General features: G+C 37.7%; 1 protein-coding gene across 3 annotated transcripts in view; it reads left to right on the top strand.

Annotated features, from left to right (window-relative positions):
* AP3B1 (adaptor related protein complex 3 subunit beta 1) overlaps window positions 1-19389 on the top strand; it is a 236951-nt gene that overhangs the window by 158229 nt on the left and 59333 nt on the right. For all 3 annotated transcript variants that reach the window (XM_055536639.1, XM_055536640.1, XM_055536641.1), the window contains exon 22: window positions 3712-3818. In XM_055536639.1, coding sequence (XP_055392614.1) covers window positions 3712-3818 — 107 coding nt within the window. The remainder of the gene's footprint in view (window positions 1-3711; window positions 3819-19389) is intronic.

The following is a 19389-nucleotide window of genomic DNA, read 5'->3' as shown; positions in this document are numbered from 1 at the left end:
GTCAGACCTTTAAAAAGGAATTAAGAGGCAATGTTACAAGGTATTAGAGTGTACTCATTCCTTTTCTCCTTACATTTGACTCTGGATTTTCTGGCAGCTAAGGAGAAAAGAGAAACCTATAAAATGGTACAATTTCTATTATTACTTTTTAAAGCTTTTTAAAAAGTATATAGAAATAAAAATTTTCTTAAATACTAAGTTTTAAGAATTTAAATGTAAGGTTTTTTTTTTTAAGGAAAATTTCATCCCAGCTTACATTTAACTCAACCTAGGATCTATTTCTGTTTGTTTCTAATACCCAGTAATTATTCATTTAAAAATTTTTATATATTAAAAGTTGTATTGAGATTTTGAAGCATAACTTTGGTCAGAAGAACAACTGTCTAATTATTAAATATACTTTAGTAAAGAAAGTGTTTTGTAGAAAGTTTTGAAAAGAAAATGGGTTAGCATTCTGACAAATCAGTTCAGCATCTTTTCATAGGCAAATCCTTTTTCCTCCAAATTGGAGATTTGAGATTCTGTTTCATTATTTGCCTCTTTCTCTCTTTATCATTCACATTTCTTTCTTTACCATAAATATTCCTGAACAACTTTTAAGACTGTAAGGTTATCCTTTATACTGTAAATTTACTGTTGTTGGAAATAAAACTTATTTAATTAACTGTTTCCATTTCTTGCTGTCTTAATCAGTGAAGCTATATGCATCTTTGTAAGTATGTTATTTATTGCATTGTCTCCATGACTATATCCTTAAGATAAATTCCCAGGAATAGAATTACCAGGACAAAAGCTATGAAGAATTCTACTGTCTAAAATTGCCTTCCACAGAGTTGGTACCAACTTACACAGTAGTATTATGAGAGTGCCAGATTCCTTTTACCCTGGTTTACCAGTGCTGGGTTTTGTATTTAAAAATCGCCTTTGCCAGTTTGATAGGTGGAAATGGTATCTCATTTTAATTTGTATGCCTTTTAAAAAAAAAGAACTATAGAGTTGTTTTATTTCTTACTCATTAATTCACCATAGTCAGCTGCCTGCAGAATCCTATTTAGGATAAACTTTCAGTGCCAGCTTCCATCTTGCCAGACCTGTAAACAGATGTGTAATCATTTCTTTAATGCCAGAACCTCAGTCTTCTGAAATGATACTAAAAGCTTATATTTTTTCCTGTAAGAGTCAAGCTTACCCGTGGTATGAATTGTTCTTCTCTGTCTTTAGCCAAGCTGTAATTAAAATCAGAGGCTATTTCATACTCAGTTTTTTATTTCTTACATGGTCATCTAATATTTTGGATTGGATGGATAGACAAACAAATGGACAAACATGCCCTTAGAGCCCACTGGAAAAGCTACATGTTGCATGGAAAGGCAACACATTTTGATTCAAATTAGAAGAACCAATTTCTAGTCCTACAGTAGTTCTTCCATTCACTTGTTTTATGATCTTGCAAGTTTTAATCTCAGTATGCTTCATTTTACAGTGTCTTTATATAAATGCCCCTTCTTCCTATTCGTACCATTATCTTACTTCAGTCCTCATCATATCGTGCCTAAAGTACCGTAAATTCTTCCTCACTGCCAACCTGAGTGCTCTTTACATGTCTTCAGTCTGTCTCTTACACTAGCCTCTGACTAATTATTATGCAGCACCATGTATCTTACTACTCCTCTTTATGGTAGATTTTTAATAGTTCTCTTTGATTTATAGGATAAATCCAATCCCCTGAGCTTTTCATTCCCACCTCTCAGCCTCTGTTTACATCATCTCATTCAGTAACTAACCAGCTTCTTCCTTTCCTCTTAATTTGAATTCTACCCTTAATTTAAAACTGGGCTTCATTCCCTCCTCCTCACCAAGCCTTCTCTTACCACTCTATCCCCATTGATCCTTTTTTTTTTTTTTTTTTTTTCTTTTCACAATTCCCTATGGCACTTGCTACTTGTTAGTGGTTTCTGACGTATGACTAAGGAAGCGTGGAGAAATTGTAGCAGTGCTTCACACTAAGAGCACACTCCTTTAAGAGTGCAGGGGAGCAGCTGAGGGGCTCCACTCCCTCCTCCACCCAGCCTCCACGCTGCTTTTTCTCTTGGGCATGTTGAGATTTTCAGATTTTCTTTTTGAAACTTTTCTTCTTTTGGCAATATAATTTATTGACTATATTGTTACTTTTTTTTTTTTTTTGTCTTCAAGCATGTGTATCTTTTTTTCTCAGTTGGGTTTTAAGTTTCTTGAAGACAGGGACCATATCTTGAACTTTTTTGCCTCTCACTTGCTCCATTGTTCAAAAAATACTTATTGATAATTTTATGAATTAATATTTATTCTGCCTAACTTACAAGATATTGTGAGACTAAAGTGAGAAAAAGATGCTTGAAAAGTGATGACACGTGAAGTAAATGTTACTTCCTTTATAGTGTTGTTGTAGAGTGAGAACTTGTTGGAAGCTAAAACTTTTTCCACATTTGGATTTATTTCATTCAACAAACAGTTGAACAATGACTAAGTACTGAAAATTAATGTGTCAGAGTCCACTCACACAGACCAGGAGAAATGAAAACGTTTAAAGACACACATTTGTATTGCAAGAGAAGTATAATTGTACAAGTGTATCCAAGTATACCTGTAGAACAAGGAAGACACACAGAAACTGTTTCAGTGAGTCTAGTTGTGCCTTCCCCCTCAGTGATATCTTAATGGATACAGATTGCACAGGAACAAGGCAGAGAAGTACCTTTAGGCCAAGGGCATAGAATATACAACGTTCAAAGACATGAAACAAGATCTTGGAAACTTACTTGGTAGAGCTAAAACATAGGAATGACTGATGAAATTGGAGCTAAGCTAGACCTGCCCAGTATGGTAGCCACTGGCCACATGTAGCTATTTAAATTTAATTAAATTTTGAAATGCAGTTCTTTGATCACACTAGCCACCTTTCAGGAGTGCAGTTGGTATACAGGCTAATGACCGTCATGTTGGCCATTACAGTTACAGAACATTTCCATCATCTCAGAAAGTTCCATTAGACAGTGCAGAGCCAGATCATAGAAGACCTTGCACATTTAATTAAGGGGTTTGACTTTATTTTTGTAGATAATTGTAAATCTTTGAAGAGTTTTAAGCATGACAGTGACATGATCAAATTTGTGTTTAAAAAAGATTTTCAAATTTTTTTATTGATAGAATCAAATATTTCTATCTAGCTCATAGCTTTTGCTGACAAAGTATAATTAGAAGTGAATTAAGTAGTCTGGGCCCCTTATAATTATTACAGTGGAAAATAAAATAGAGAAAAAATTTAATAAACACTCTTTTAAGGCTTATAACCCAACTGGAAAACTCTCTTGAGAGGTGTTGTTATCCTTTACATTAGTCTGAAAAAATGTTCCTTTACCTTTTTCTTTTAGTTAAGTTACTGGGTGATTAATGTTAGTGATAATGTTAGGAGATTAAAATTTTCAAAAAGTATTACTCAAGGTATTTATATTCTTATTTTGTTATAGGATTTGTCATTATGTTTTGAAAGCTAAGACTAATAACTGCCATGACTTGATAATAGCTTGACTAAATCAAGATGTTAAATAGAATTGTCATAGACTTATTAATCAAAGTAATTTAATTAGGTTTACCAGCAAAATAAAAATGTTGCTTTTAGTAATATGAATTAAATTTTCATGCACATGTGCTAATTTGGCCCTTTACTTACAGTCAACCCGGTGTCCACTCCAGTTGCACTTCCCACCCCAGCTCTTTCTCCAAGCCTGATAGCTGATCTTGAAGGTTTAAACTTGTCAGCTACTTCATCAGTCATTAGCGTAAGTAATTTTCAAAATGTATTAGCTCAGTTTTCAAATGATACCATTGCATCTTTTTTTATTAAAATACAAATAATTACATTCTTAACCTCAAACAGTTCTTCCTCCTAACAAATCTATTTCAAATTTGACCTTTTAATTTTGTAAATATATTTTTAATTAGCTCTATCCAAACCGTTGTTGTCTCAATTTCTCCTTGTTATCCACACTTACTTACCATGTGTACATTTTTCTCTGGTACTGTTATATATCTCTAACTTATGAAAGTTCTTTGCCACATAATAATTAGTTTATATACATAGATTCTGTCTTGAAGAATTGTTTTCTACATGAAGAGACTCCCATTCTCATCATCATTCTACACCTACCACACTATTCCTTTACCATAGGCTACTAAAACTGCCTGTTTTTATTTAAAAACTCAAGATTGTATTTCTTTTTACATTATATTTTCATCTATTTGCATTATATATGTACATGCCTTAATGTCTCTAAGAAAATTCTTTAATATTTTTTGGGGGGACTGACTTGGCAGCGAGGCAAGAAGCTTCCCTATCTCAAAATAATGCCAAAGCCGTCAGCCTTTCACAGTATCTGAAACTACAGTAACTTTTTCTGTGTTAGCATGTTATATCCACTAACCTTTCGCTCTAAATCAGGCGTGCTACCTACGATGTGTAATCTGTTGACATGCTTGGCCTCCTATTAATTTGTTGTCGGGAGTCTGACACAGTAAGCAATAGCACAGCAAGTTCTGATGGGCACACGGGTGGCTTGAAAAGATCTGCTGTGTCAGTGGTTGCCAGGGCTAGCAGGGTACATGAGTGGTGATTTGAGCTGCCTGGAAACACAGAACTGCTTCTGCCAGAGATAAGAGAGAAAAGCACCTAATTCTTGTATGGTGCTACCAACAAATCTCCTCTTCAAAGCAAATGTGGTATCAGGGCTGTGCACCGAAACACCCGAAAGAGCGCCATGCATTTCCCTTTAGCATCGGCCAACTCAGAAAATACAGGCGAAAACTCTTAAGTGTATCATGTTGTTTTTCAGTTTGTAGAACATGATTCTCTCTTTATCACTCAGAAATGAGTAAAGCAGTATTTGGGACTTTAGTTTGTCCTTGTTGCTAAAAGCACAAGGCACATTAGAAGAGATGAGGGGAAAGTGGATAATTATTTAAGTAATAAATATGTACTAAGCATCTGTAGGAAGCTGTAAAGAGAAAGCAGTCATGAAAAAATCTATAGTGAAGCACAGTAAGTTTTTGAGGCGAAGGAAGCACCCTAAAAACTTGGGAGGCAATAAGGTGGTAGATGAATAACTTGGGTTTGATATCAGATGACCAAAAACCAAATCCCTGCCTTGCCACTTACTAGCTATGTGACCTTGGACAAATTAGTCAGTAGCTTCTCTGCACCTAAGTTTCCTATAAAGATAATATCTACTTCACAGGTTCTTGCCAGATTAATGAGATAATAAATGTGAAGCTCTTAGAACACTGACTGGCACATTGTCATCACTCAATAAATATTAGCTAATATTTTTGGAAGTGGTATAATACGTGATAATGGACCCTGAGTAGACTCACACTTTATTAGCTGTAAGAAGAATGCAGTTGAGATTAGAAAAGCTTGTAGTAAATTTTCACTTATCACAAAGTAATTGAAGGACTCATCTTTTTATACTAAAGAAAATATTTATTGAGATGGCCTCTTCAAAGGAAAAGAAAAGCACTTTATCCAAAGAGTATGCCAAAAAAATAAAGAACTACCAAGTGAAGCAGGATTACAGCCTTCATCCCCGAAAGCTAACAAAATGGTCAACCAAGTAATCGTAACAAGAATGGCAATCAGAAATTCACCAGCAACAAACCAATAAAGAAACCAATAGAACTTTAAACAAAGAGAAAAGTAGAGCCTTGAGAAGTAGAACCTATGGAAATTGAGTGTTCTGATGCAGAATATCATGGCTCCTGATCTCATGTTCAGCCCTCGAAACAGTGCTTTAGAAAGCTGAATCAAGCAAAGTGTAAGTTTTCTCATTAGGTGTACAAATTTAGAAAGAAATAGACTAAAGACATCAAAGGAAATACTCAAAGACTAGTCCTCAAAAATTAAAAACCCCAATAATGGTATGGGACCTCAACAAATGCAAGGGTCTCTTGAATCCTAAAATAAAATTCATGGATGAGTACATCCTTAATTTAAAAATCAACATGTTACCCCGATTCAATAGAAAGAAAAAAGTACTTTCTAATAAGTAGTGCAGCGCTTGATAAATGTTTGACCATGACTACATTAGAAATGTAGTGAAGTAGCGAAATGATGCCGGCAACTCTAAATGCAAACTGATAAACTATATGATTGTATTAGCAACCCAAATGCCATGAGTTTTGGTGTAACATGATTTTCCAAAACATTGAATGGTTTTTCTGGTAGTTATTCCTGGGAAATGGGGTATTTTAAAACCTTGCAATGCGGGGCCCCGCTCCCCCATCCATGAAAGACTACTTTGTACTGATAGGAAAAGTGTTCTAGGACCAGGTGATTTTTAAACAGGTTTTCACGTTATGATTGTCCAGCAAGACGGGTGAAAGTTGTGGCTGCTGCTGCTGCCGCTGCGTCACTTCAGTCGTGTCCGACTCTGTGTGACCCCGTAGACGGCAGCCACCAGGCTCCCCCATCCCTGGGATTCTCCAGGCAAGAACACTGGAGTGGGTTGCCATTTCCTTCTCCAATGCAGGAAAGTGAAAAGTGAAAGTGAAGTCGCTCAGTTGTGTCCGACTCTTCGCGACCCCATGGACTGCAGCCTACCAGGTTCCTCCATCCATGGGATTTTCCAGGCAAGAGTACTGGAGTGGGGTGCCATTGCCTTCTCCGGAAAGTTGTGGGGAACGTGGTATAATCTTTATTGGGTGAATCTTCCCTGGATTCATCCAGAAAACGGATGAGGGATGCAGTGAAACAGGCGTTATACACTTCTCCACTGATGTTGGTCTAAACCGTCATTCTGGATGACAGTTTGGGCATCTGTGTATAGAATCATCAAAATATGCGTATTGTTTGACACAGTAATCTTGTGAAAGTGTTAGCCAGTCATTCATGTCCGACTCTTTGCAGTCCCATGGACTGTAGCCCACCAGCTCCTCTCTCTAAGGAATGCTTCAGGCAAGAATACTGGAGTGGGTAGCCATTCCCTTTTCCAGGGGATCTTCCTGACCCAGAGATTGAACCCAGGTGTCCTGCACTGCAGATGGATTCTTTACCGAGCCACAAGGGAAACCCAGTAATCTTATGTGTAGGTTTTTCTTCTAAGGAAATAATGAGAAATACAAAGATTTATGTGCATGGCTATTTATAACCACAGTGCCTGGTGATAGGAGAATGATGGTTGCATCAAGTATGGCAGAGTCAAATTAAAGAATGTTGTATAGTCTTAATAAAAATAGTTTTATAAATCTTTGAATGAGATAAGAAGTGTGGCATAAAATTAAGTGATGAAACAATATAAAATATTATGTATTACCTCAGCTTTATAAAATTCTATGCTCACACTATTTTTTAAATGTAAGGAGAATGAAAGAAGAAAATGCTATTATATGTAGTATTTTCTAGAGTTTCTCTAGGCAAGGAGTAATATATATATATTACCCCAAAAGCAGTCATTTTGTAATAGGCATAATAAGCATGTATATGAATGACTAGGACGCCATTTTATTGACTCCTAATGTTTGTCTTTCTGAATCAACATTGGTAATTGCATTAAGTAAGTAATTTGGTTTTCTCACCTCTAAAATAAAAGCAAAGTAGATCTCCATGTTTCCTTCTAACTCTAGCATTCTATGAATCTGTGGAATTTTGAAGCAAACCAATTAATTATACTGGGATGATTTGAGTGTTTGTGAAAATAAATGGATGACAACACTTTTTAGCATATATGGTGACTTCTGTTTCATCAGTTCAGTTCAGTAGCTCAGTCATGTCCGACTCTTTGCGACCCCACAGACTGCAGCACGCCAAGCTTCCCTGTCCATCACCAACTCCCAGAGCTTGCTCAAACTCACGTCCATCAGGTCCGTGATGCCATCCAACTATCTCATCCTCTGTCGTCCCCTTCTCCTTCCACCTTCAATTTTTCCCAGCATCAGGGTCTTTTCAAATGAGATAATTCTTTGCATCAGGTGGACAAAGTATTGGAGTTTCAGCTTCAGCATCAATCCTCCCAGTGAATATTCAGGACTGATTTCCTTTAGGATAAACTGGTTTGATTCTCCTTACAGTCCAAGGGACTCTCCAGAGCCTTCTCCAAGACCACAGTTCAAAAGCATCAATTCTTCGGCACTCAGCTTTCTTTATGGTCCAGCTCTCACATCCATACATGACTACTGGAAAAACCATAGCCTTGACTAGACGGACCTTTGTCAGCACAGTGATGTCTCTGCTTTTTAATATGCTGTTTAGGTTGGTCATAGCTGGTCATTAAAAGACATAGCAAGTGTCTTTTAATTTCATGGCTGCACCATCTGGAGTGATTTTGGAGCCCAAGAAAATAAAAACTCTCACTGTTTTCATTGTTTCCCCATCTATTTGCCATGAAGTGTTGGGACTAAAAGCCATGATCTTAGTTTTCTGAATGTTGAGTTTTAAGCCAACTTTTTCACACTCCTCTTTCACTTTCATCTAAGTCATTAAGGTCTTTTTTTGTATCGGTCTTCTGTGTATTCTTGCCACATGTTCTTAATATCTTCTGCTTCTGTTAGGTCCGTACTATTTCTGTCCTTTATTATGCCAATCTTTGCATGAAATGTTCCAGTGGTATCTCTGATTTTCTTGAAGAGATCTCTAGTCTTTCCCATTCTATTGTTTTCCTCTGTTTCTTTGCATTGATCACTGAGGAAGGCTTTCTTGTTTCCCCTTGCTATTCTTTAGAACTCCGCATTCAGATGGGTATATCTTTTTCTCTTTGCCTTTCGCTTCTCTTCTTTTCTCAGTGATTTGTAAGGCCTCCTCAGACAACCATTTTGCCTTTTTACATTACTTTTTCTTGGGGATGGTCTTGATCACTGCCTCCTGTACAATGTCATGAACCTCCGTCCAAAGTTCTTTAGGCACTCTGTCTATCACATTTAATCCCCTGAATCTCTTTGTCACTTCCAGTGTATAATCATAAGTGATTTAATGTAGGTCATACCTGAACGGTCTAGTGGTTTTCCCTACTTTCTTCATTTTGCGATAAGGAATTCATGATCTGAGCCACAGTCAGCTCCTGGTCTTCTTATTGCTAACCATATAGAGCTTCTCTGTCTTCAGCTACAAAGAATATAATTGATCTTATTTTGGTATTGCCTGTCTGGTGTTGTCCGTGTGTAGAGTGGTCTCTTGTGTTGTTGGAAGAGGGTAATTGCTATGACCAGTGCATTATGGCACCCCACTCCAGTACTCTTGCCTGGAAAATCCCATGGATGGAGGAGCCTGGTAGGCTGCTGTCCATGGGGTCGCTAGGAGTCGGACAGGACTGAGCAGCTTCACTTTGACTTTTCACTTTCATGCGTTGGAGAAGGAAATGGCAATTCACTCCAGTGTTCCTGCCTGGAGAATCCCAGGGACGGGGGTGCCTGCTGGGCTGCCGTCTGTGGGGTCACACAGAGTCGGACACGACTGAAGCGACTTAGCAGCAGCAGCAGTGCATTCTCTTGGCAAAACTCTGTTAGCCTTTGCCCTGCTTCATTTTGTACTCCAAAGCCAAACCTGCCTGTTACTCCAGGTATCTCTTGACTTCCTACTTTGGCATTCCAGTACACTATGATGAAAAGGGAATCTTTTTTTTGGTGTTAGTTCTAGAAGGCCATGTAGGTGATCATATTCTCTGTCATAGGTGATTTTTATTTCATTGAGTTTTTATTTTCTTATTGGCTTAGTATAATATGGATAAGTTTTATTTTTTGAAATTACCAAAATATTTACAATGAAATCCAAAGAACAGTTCCTTTTTCACACTAAAGTGAAAGTCGCTCAGTTGTGTCCAACTCTTTGCGACCCCAAGGACTGTCCAGTCCATGGAATTCTCCAGACCAGAATACTGGAGTGGGTAGACTTTCCCTTCTCCAGCAGATCTCCCCAACCCAAGAATCAAACCAGCGTCTGCCGTATTGCAGGCGGATTCTTTACCAGCTAAACGAGTAAAGATTGTGTATAAACAAAATATTTATTTCAGTCTTCCATGAGACTAATTGGTAGTTGGCCCAGAGATGGCCAAAAAGGAACATTTTAGTGCTTGCTAGAGTATTTCAGATAATCACGATGGTGTGATCACTCACCTAGAGCCAGACATCCTGCAGTGCAAAGTCAAGTGGGCCTTAGAAAGCATCACTACGAACAAAGCTAGTGGAGGTGATGGAATTCCAGTTGCGCTATTCAGATCCTAAAAGATGATGCTGTGAAAGTGCTGCACTCACTATGCCAGCAAATTTGGAAAACTCAGCAGTGGCCACAGGACTGGAAAAGGTCAGTTTTCATTCCAATCCCAAAGAAAGGCAGTGCCAAAGAATGCTCAAACTACCACACAGTTGCAGTCATCTCACACGCTAGCAAAATAATGATCAAAATTCTTCAAGCCAGGCTTCAACAGTATGTGAACCATGAACTTCCATATGTTCAAGCTGGATTTAGAAAAGGCAGAGGAACCAGTGATCTAATTGCCAATATCCGCTGGATCATTGAAAAAGCAAAAGAGTTCTAGAAAAACATCTACTTCTTGCTTTATTGACTATGCCAAAGCCTTTGACTGTGTGGATCACAACAAACTGTGGAAAATTCTGAAAGAGATGGGAGTACCAGACCACCTGATCTGCCTCCTGAGAAATCTGTATACAGGTCAAGAAACAACAGTTAGAACTAAACATGTAATAATAGACTGGTTCCATATAGGAAAAGGAGTACATCAAGGCTGTATATTGTCACCCTGATTATTTAACTTCTGTGCAGAGAAAATCATGAGAAATGCTCTACTGGATGAAGCACAAGCTGGAATCAAGATTGCCGGGAGAAGTATCAATAACCTCAGATATGCAGATGACCACCACCCTTATGGCAGAAAGCAAAGAAGAACTAAAGAGCCTCTTGATGAAAGTAAAAGAGGAGAAAAAGTTGGTTTAAAACTCAACATTCAGAAAACTAAGATCATGTCATCTGGTCCCATCTCTTAATGGCAAATAGATGGGGAAACAATGAGAGACTTTATTTTGGGGGGCCCCAAAATCACTGCAGATGGTGATTGCAGCCATGAAATTAAAAGATGCTTGCTCTTTGGAAGAAAAGTTATGATCAACCTAAATAGCATATTAAAAGCAGAGACATTACTTGGTCAACAAAGGTCTATCTAGTCAAAGCTATGGTTTTTTTAGTAGTCATGTATGGATGTGAGAGTTGGGAGTATAAAGAAAGCTGAGCACCAAAGAATTGATTTTGAACTGTGGTGTTGGAGAAGGCTCTTGAGAGTCCCTTGGACTGCAAGGAGATCCAACCAGTCCATCCTAAAGGAAATTAGTCCTGAATATTCTTTGGAAAGATTGATGTTTAAGCTAAAACTCCAATACTGTGGCCACTTGATGCGAAGAACTGACTCATTTGAAAAGACCCTGATGCTGGGAAAGATTGAAGGTGGGAGGAAAAGGGGACAACAGAGGATGAGATGGTTAGATGGCATCACCGTCTCAATGGACGTGAGTTTGAGCAACTCAGGGAGTTAGTGATGGATGGTGAGGCCTGGAGTGCTGCAGTCTGTGGGGTCACAAAGAGTCAGAAACAACTGAGCGACTGAACTGAACTGAGAGCATATCAGTAAAGAAACTGAATTTTTAGTGAATTACTAGAAAAGTTTTTTTTTTTTTTAACTATATTATTGATAGGCTAAGAGTTTCTAAATTGTTATACCCTAGACCCCCAAAATTCAGTAGTAGCAATCCTCAGAATATTAGTCCTCTGGAAAGGATGAGAAAAGAAGAGGAGGGATAAAGTTTGCATTTTAAGAGTAAATGTGAAATAAGAATGAATTATTCCCGGTGGCTCAGACAGTAAAGAATCCACCAGCAATGCAGGAGACCTGGGTTGGATCCCTGGCTTGGGAAGAGGGATAGCAGCCCACTCCAGTATTCTTGCCTGGAGAATCCCCATGGATAGATGAGCCTGGTGGGCTACACTCTATTGGGTCACCGAGAGTCGGGCACAACTGAGCGACTAAGCAGAGCACAGCACAAGTAGGAATTGTTCACCTAGGGTATTAGAAATGTTGGAAAATTGGAGAAACAGTTGTTTAATGTGACTAAAGCATAACATAGAGGTTGGAATAACCAAGTCTCTGATGCTGGAGAATGTTGGTGATGTACTATCATGAGAAAATTATAGTAATGATTTCTTTCTTATATCTCGGTACATATAGAAAAGTGATAATAGGTGGCTCAGATAGTAAAGAATTTGCCAGAGACCTGGGTTCTATCCCTGAGTCGGGAAGATCCCCTGAAGAAGGGAATGGCTTCCCACTCCAGTATTCTTGCCTGGATAATTCCATAGACAGAGGAGCCTGGCGGGCTATAGTCCTTGGGGTAGCAAAGAGTCGGACACGCCTGAGTGACTAACACACACACAATATTTGTGTTGTGCTCTGGAGTAAACAGAGATGCTGCAGATGGGAGGTACCCTTGCCTGGAGCTCCAGTTTCACAGGTAACACCTGACATTTCTGAGGTTAATGGCAGAGGCAGTAGCACAGCATACCTCTGACCCATTTGTGGTACATTAGTGAGGAAGCGCTGACTTAGCTGCTGTAATATAACCAGTTTGATCCTCATGGATCACAGTCCCTAAGTGGAATTTAACTTAGGAGGCTGTGGGAAGGTTCATTAAGAAAAGCAATCTTTATAAAGGACAGCGGTAATATATTAAGGAGTAGTAAGTAATTCCAAGAACAGTCCATGAAAGAGAAACCAGGGTTGCAAAAAGGAAACGTCAGTTTGATTCAATATGTTATTTGGAGTTAGCCCAACTTGATGTTACAGGCTTCCCAGGTGGCATGGTGGTAAAGAATCCACAATCCGCCCGCCAAAGCAGGAGACTGTAAGAGATGTTTGTTCAATCCCTGGGTGAGGAGGATACTCTGGAGAAGGAAACGGCAACCCACTCCAGTATTCCTGCCTGGAAAATCCTGTGGACAGAGGAGCTTGGCAGGCTACAGTCCATGGGATCTCGAAGAGTCAGACACAACTGAGCAACTAAGCACATGATGTTATGCAGAGTCCTCCAGACTGGTAAGTTTGTCCAAGACTGCTGAGGCAGCTGCAAGTTGAAGGGTTTTCTGAAACTACCCTCAAGTATGATGATTTACTAGATCAATTCACACAAGTCAGGTAAACCCTATGTTTAGGGTTACAGTTTTACTGTGGCATGCTCATGCTCAATCACATCAGTCGTGTCCGACTCTTTGCAACCGCATGGACCGTAGCACACCAGTCTCCTCTGTACGTGGGATTCTCAAGGCAGAAGTACTGGAGTGGGTTGCCATGCCCTCCTCCAGGGTATCTTCCCCAGCCACGGATCAAACCCGTGTCTCTCTGTCTCCCGCATTGGCAGGTGGGTTCTTTACCACTAGCGCCACCTGTAAGTAACAATAGGATAAAATTAGCATCAGCCAAAGGAAGGAATCTGTGGAGGAGATTCTGGTTGTGTCCCAAACTCAAAGCTTTTGGGTTACTCACCTTGTGTTGGAGTTGGTAGTATATCCAGGAGTACTGCCAACCAGGGTAGCTCCCCAAGCTTAGATATATAGTTTTTATTGAGGCTTTACAACATAAGCAATGTCGACTGAATTAATTGCCTCATGGCTGAACTCACTCTCTAGTCTTCCCCTCCAAGTCAGTCTGATATCAGCAGCCGGGAGCTCCAACCCTCTACAATCATATGGTTGGTCTTTCTGGTGTGGTCAGCTTCCATCTTGGGTTTTCTGCTTCGCCAAGCTTTCTAGGGGCCCACCAGGAATAATCAAGGCACTCCATCACTCTGGAAATTCCAAGTCTTTAGAGGCTACCTCTCAAGAGCTAGAACAAAGTCCAGATCTGTCTTTAAATGAGACCAGATTCCATACTACATATGCCAGGTGAGTGTTTTTTTTTTTTCATTCAACAAGTATTTATTCAGGGCGGAATATGAGGAGGAGCCAAAGATGTAGTTGTATACAAGGCTGTGTTCCAGACCTTAGGGAGTTTACAGTTGAGTAAGAGCAAAACAAAATAAAAATTTCTTCAAAATTATGTAACTTCAGTATACTAAGTATTTTCATTTTGTAACATAGTTTGCCCTTTGGGATATTTCTACAAATGCAGGTTGTCTGGATTTCTATGACTATATACATAAACACAGTTATTTTATATTAGCTAAACTCCACAGTGCCACCTATTTCAGTAGTAACTTAAAATCTAGCAGGAGTTTTGACATTTAACACAGTTTAGAATTTAAATATCTGAACTACCATACCTCTAACAAAAAGTAGATGGATAATTTTGAGTACATGGCTGTTCACCTCTACTTTTTTGAAGTGACACTGTGGATCATCACTAAATCACTTAATGAAAAAATCAGATCAGATCAGTCGCTCAGTCATGTCCGACTCTTTGCGACCCCATGAAGCGCAGCACACCAGGCCTCCCTGTCCATCACCAACTCGCGGAGTTCACTGAGACTCATGTCCATCGAGTCAGTGATGCCATCCAGCCATCTCATCCTCTGTCATCCCCTTCTCCTCTTGCCCCCAATCCCTCCCAGCATCAGAGTCTTTTCCAATGAGTCAACTCTTCGCATGAGGTGAAGAAATAGATTCTCACAGTGTCCAGTAAAGACAGCATCAGCAGCATTAACCTGAGTTTTGTGCATATTATTATGGGTAGTCAGCATGGAATTTTCCTATGAGCAGCCAAAAGATGGCATTGTTTTATCAATATGAAGCTACTTAACTAAGGGCCCCCCCAACCCCTTCAGGACTTCCTGCTGGCTCAGTCCGGTAAAGAACCTGCCTGCACTGCAGTAGACCCAGATTTGATCCCCGGGTCAGGAAGATCCCCTGGTGAGGGGAATGGCAATCCACTCCAGTATTCTTGCCTGGAAAATCCCATGTACAGAAGAGCCTGGTGGGCTACAGTCCATGGGATTGCAAGAGTGAGACATGATTTATGGACTAAACCAACCCCTTCCAGGATTTACAGGCTGAAAGTAAGAAAAAGAAAACCTGTATGTAATGCCCTTGAACAGGCAGAGTGACGCAAGGAAAAGGCTTTTTTGTTTTTAATACATAAACCAAGTTTACTACCTAAAGTTCGTGTTTATCATTAGTTCTGTGCAACTTCCTCTGAAAGGAATATAGGAGAACTGGCAAGTAGGCCTACAGCTTCTGCTATTGACAGAGATTGGCAACTACTAGAGTTACAGCTATCCATGGTTGGGAATGAGATCCTGACCCAGTTTATATTATAGGAAATTAATTGGAAAATCAGGAGTACCTATCGGACCTGCTTTTGGCACCGAAGTCACTTTGTCAGTTTTAAAACAACATGAAGAAAAAACAAGCCATAATTCATGATGCAGAACCTGAATTTCTCAGTCTGAATTTGCTAAAACAGCTTGTGGAATTACTCAGATAATCACATCATAATGATGGACAGTTGTAACTGAATTTGATCTCCATTTCTCTAAAGTGGACTTAGATCTTAGTTAGACCTTTCACTTTTTTAAAATTGATAATGGGCTAGGGCATTTTACCGAGAAGGCAGTGGCAACCCACTGCAGTACTCTTGCCTGGAAAATCCCATGGACGGAGGAGCCTGGTGGGCTGCAGTCCATGGGGTCACACAGAGCTGGACACGACTGAAGCGACTTAGCAGCAGCAGCAGGGCATTTTAATTTTGTTTTCCAATCTGCTGTCTTCTACCGCCAGAGTGCTGGCTTTCTTCTAGTTTGTCTACAAGGACAGATTGCTTCCAGAGTTTTTGTACAAGGGTCTTACTAAGTTGTATGCTAGATATTTCGCGAATACATAGCCTCATTCCCATACAAATGATAACATGTCTGTGGTAAAAATTGTTTTCTGATATGCTAGAAAAACTGTATTTTTTTAAATATGTGTTTTTTATATTTTAAAAACTTAATCAAGCCTCAGGCTAAGAGACAAATCCAGCTCAGATCGAAAATTTCCTTGACTTTAAAGAAGGAAGAAATTATAAGTTAAAATTAAAAATAATTTTGTCATTTTAAATTTGGGAAAAATCCTTTATTTGTTCTGATGAAAATGTCAGTAGTCATGGAACTGTGGTAAAAATAATGAAAAATCACTGGCCTGGGTCTGCTTAAATTGAAAACATTTTTTAATTAAAGTCTGACAGCATTTTGTGCTTCCATTGCCCAGCCATGCCCCATCTTATTCTTTTATTTAATTCTCTTCTGCATATGAGTTGCTTTAATTTTTAGTCTTTAAGCTGTATTACTGCTTTATCTTTTTATTTCTGTATTAATTCAGAAGTCTCATAGTTAGTAACAGACCATTATCATCTCTCCCTGTCCTAGATTATTAAAAGGAGCCACTTTTAAAAAAGATATTGTTATCAATTTTAGCTGTAGGTTTTTTATTGTAAAAATATTTTTTATTTGCCTTAAACAAATATATGGCAATCTTGTCTTGAATTCTCCACAGTGAAAAATCCACTATATCAAGTGCTAACAGTAGTTTTTATGGAAAAACAAAAAAAAAAGGTTACCACCAAAACAAAGAAAATATGTGTATAAATTTGTAAGAAACAGAAGGATTTAAGACGTGATGGTAAAGAAGGCCCGGGCCTTCCTGTTACTCTATGGTGGGTAGTTCCTCTCCGTGCTGTGGGTTCCATCTTTAGAGCTAAGGCAGTTCACTTGAGACTTTTTTCCTAAGATTATTGTTTTTAGTTTTCATTAATTACCATTATATGTACTACACTCGGAAATAAAAGGTTTTAGAGTGCCAGTTATTTAAAAAGAATTTAATCTTTCTTGGCAATTTTATTTTCCACATTTGAAATTGATTGAACATCGTATTACTGTCAACTGCCATGTTGTGAATTTTGTTGCTTGTGTTGAATTGTGATATCTACAGTGAAAAATATTTTTTAAGCTTTAGGATATCTTAGATTATTATGCATTGGCTAGTCATGTTTTAATTATTATTTAATTATGTATCAATCAAGTTAACTTCTATTACCTCTGTTCCTCTTTTAAAAGCTTGCCAAAAATTTTCTGAACATAGGACAAGGCATGGTATGGAAAATTGATTTTCCATTCCATTAAGTGTTATTTAATAGTATTAAGTCTTTTAACATGAAAAACTTTCCCTAAACATGACAAATCTTACTGTGATACTTAGAGAAACTTTGTTTCTCTTCACAGGAAAAGAAAATGAATTTAGCTTTCAGGCACACACCAAACTAACACTAAGAAATTAATTTATTACCAGAGAGAGGAGAATATGGAGTAAAAATAGATAAGTACAGTCTATGACCCTAATATCAAAGAAAAGTAAAAGCCACTTATCTTAGAATATATCAGATACACTGTTATTCAAATCATTCAGGAATATAATTACAGACAGCTTTTATAGGCCTATCAATATGGATTATTTCTCTACATTTGCGGCTGTTCCACATTACTGAATATATAAATATCTCCCCTAAATTCTAAATTATTACTAAGGGTCTACTATACACTTCTGCTAAAAAAGATAACAAAACAGATTTTTACTGTGTTCTTTAACATGCATAATTTAGGTTAGATACCAACAAAATGTAACTTATGTATCTTGTTTGAATCCTGACTGAAGCAAACCAACTCTAAAAAGACATATAAATATATATACGACAGTAAAGGAAATGTGAACACTGTATTTTACATGAAATTGGGCGAGTTTTTTTTTCTTTTAGGTGTGATAATAGTATTGTAAGTTTTCTTGACAAGTCTTTATCTGTTAGATATACAAACGAAACTGTTTACTGATGAAATTACTGTATCATCTGACATTCGAAGTAGAACAAAAGATTAAACAAGATTGGGCAAATACTGATAGTTTTTTGGAAGTTAGTGATGAGCACTTTGTTCTTTATGTTATTCTCTCTGCTTTTGTTTATGTTTGAAAGTTTTCCTAGTAAGTTTTTTTTAAAAAGTACACGGTTTCAGAAACTCATTTCATATTTTCACTGAAGATCTTGGCGTCCATGCTTCACTAAGTATGTGCCTTGCCAAAGTTATCTTGTAAATTTAAGATAGTACTTAAATTTTGAGTTCCATTCAGATTGTCATCTGCGAAATAAGAAGACTGTAATATGTAATAGATTGTTTCTAACGGCCCTCAGTTCTAGCTCTTTAGAAGTCCATGGGAAATTAAGAGGGAGACAGCAAGTGACTTTAGTAAACATCAGTGTCAGTGTAGGGGAAAGGTGCCTTATCTTTTATATTAGAAATATATTAACCTAATAAGACTCAGACTCTGGATCCCTGGAAGATAGGACAGGGCCTTTTTATTGGCCTTTCTGTTCTCGCTGCTTGATCCATAATAGAAATTCATCAAAAGTGTATTAAATGAATGAAATTAATCTTTCCTGTTTTCCAGTTTCATTATTATAGAATCCTTTCCCTCTGATGTCAGCTTAAAGACTATTGTTAACCTGTTAGTTTATTACATCATTGTGAGAATTATTCTTATGAAGCACATATCTTAAAAGTAGTCATGATCCTTACATATTTCTTTTATTATAACATGTAACATTTAAGACTGAAATGGAGAATGTTATTGTTTTACTTTGTTTGACTAAATGTATCTTAATAGCCCATTCTTTATGTATCTTATGTGCTCTCAATTTGGCTAAAAATACAGCGTGGTAAACTGAGAAACTAAAATTAAAATTTTTATTTTATTTTCCCATCAATAGAGCAGATCTCCTAAAAATTTAAAGCACATCTTTCTAAGGTAACATTTACCTCCTCACATCTTTAGCAGCTATCAGACATGACATGGGACATATTCATTGACCCTAAAAATTCTCATCAGAATCATGCTCTGAAAGGGGGCAGCCCCAGCCAGACAAGAGGCTCATTTCAATTTTAACGGCTGTAATTAAAGGTTAATTCACTGAGTCAGGATTAACGAGGAAAGTACAAATGATAGGCAAGCAGCTGCCTTTATAATACAAGATTAGAACAATGCAATTACAATAAGAATTAGAAAAAACCAACTTCTAGAAAGGATTCTTTAATGAACAAATTAAATTGTGATCTCTATAAACATGAATATATATATATATAAGAGATAAAACTTCCTAAGGTATCATATAAATTGATATTTTATATCTATGTGTATTATGTCAAATGTACAGACAATGCTTAATACTAAAAACTTTTTCATTTTTGTTAAGTTACCAAAAATATAATGTATACATATCTGCATATAATGTCTTTAAATGGCAAAAATTTTTCCCTACTCCAGGCTCATTTTTTGATGTCCAGTTTCCTTTA

The sequence above is a fragment of the Bubalus kerabau genome, chromosome 10 (genome assembly GCF_029407905.1).
Source record: "Bubalus kerabau isolate K-KA32 ecotype Philippines breed swamp buffalo chromosome 10, PCC_UOA_SB_1v2, whole genome shotgun sequence".
In the NCBI taxonomy this organism is placed as follows: Eukaryota; Metazoa; Chordata; class Mammalia; order Artiodactyla; family Bovidae; genus Bubalus; species Bubalus kerabau.
This window is presented reverse-complemented; position numbering and strand designations above follow the sequence as displayed.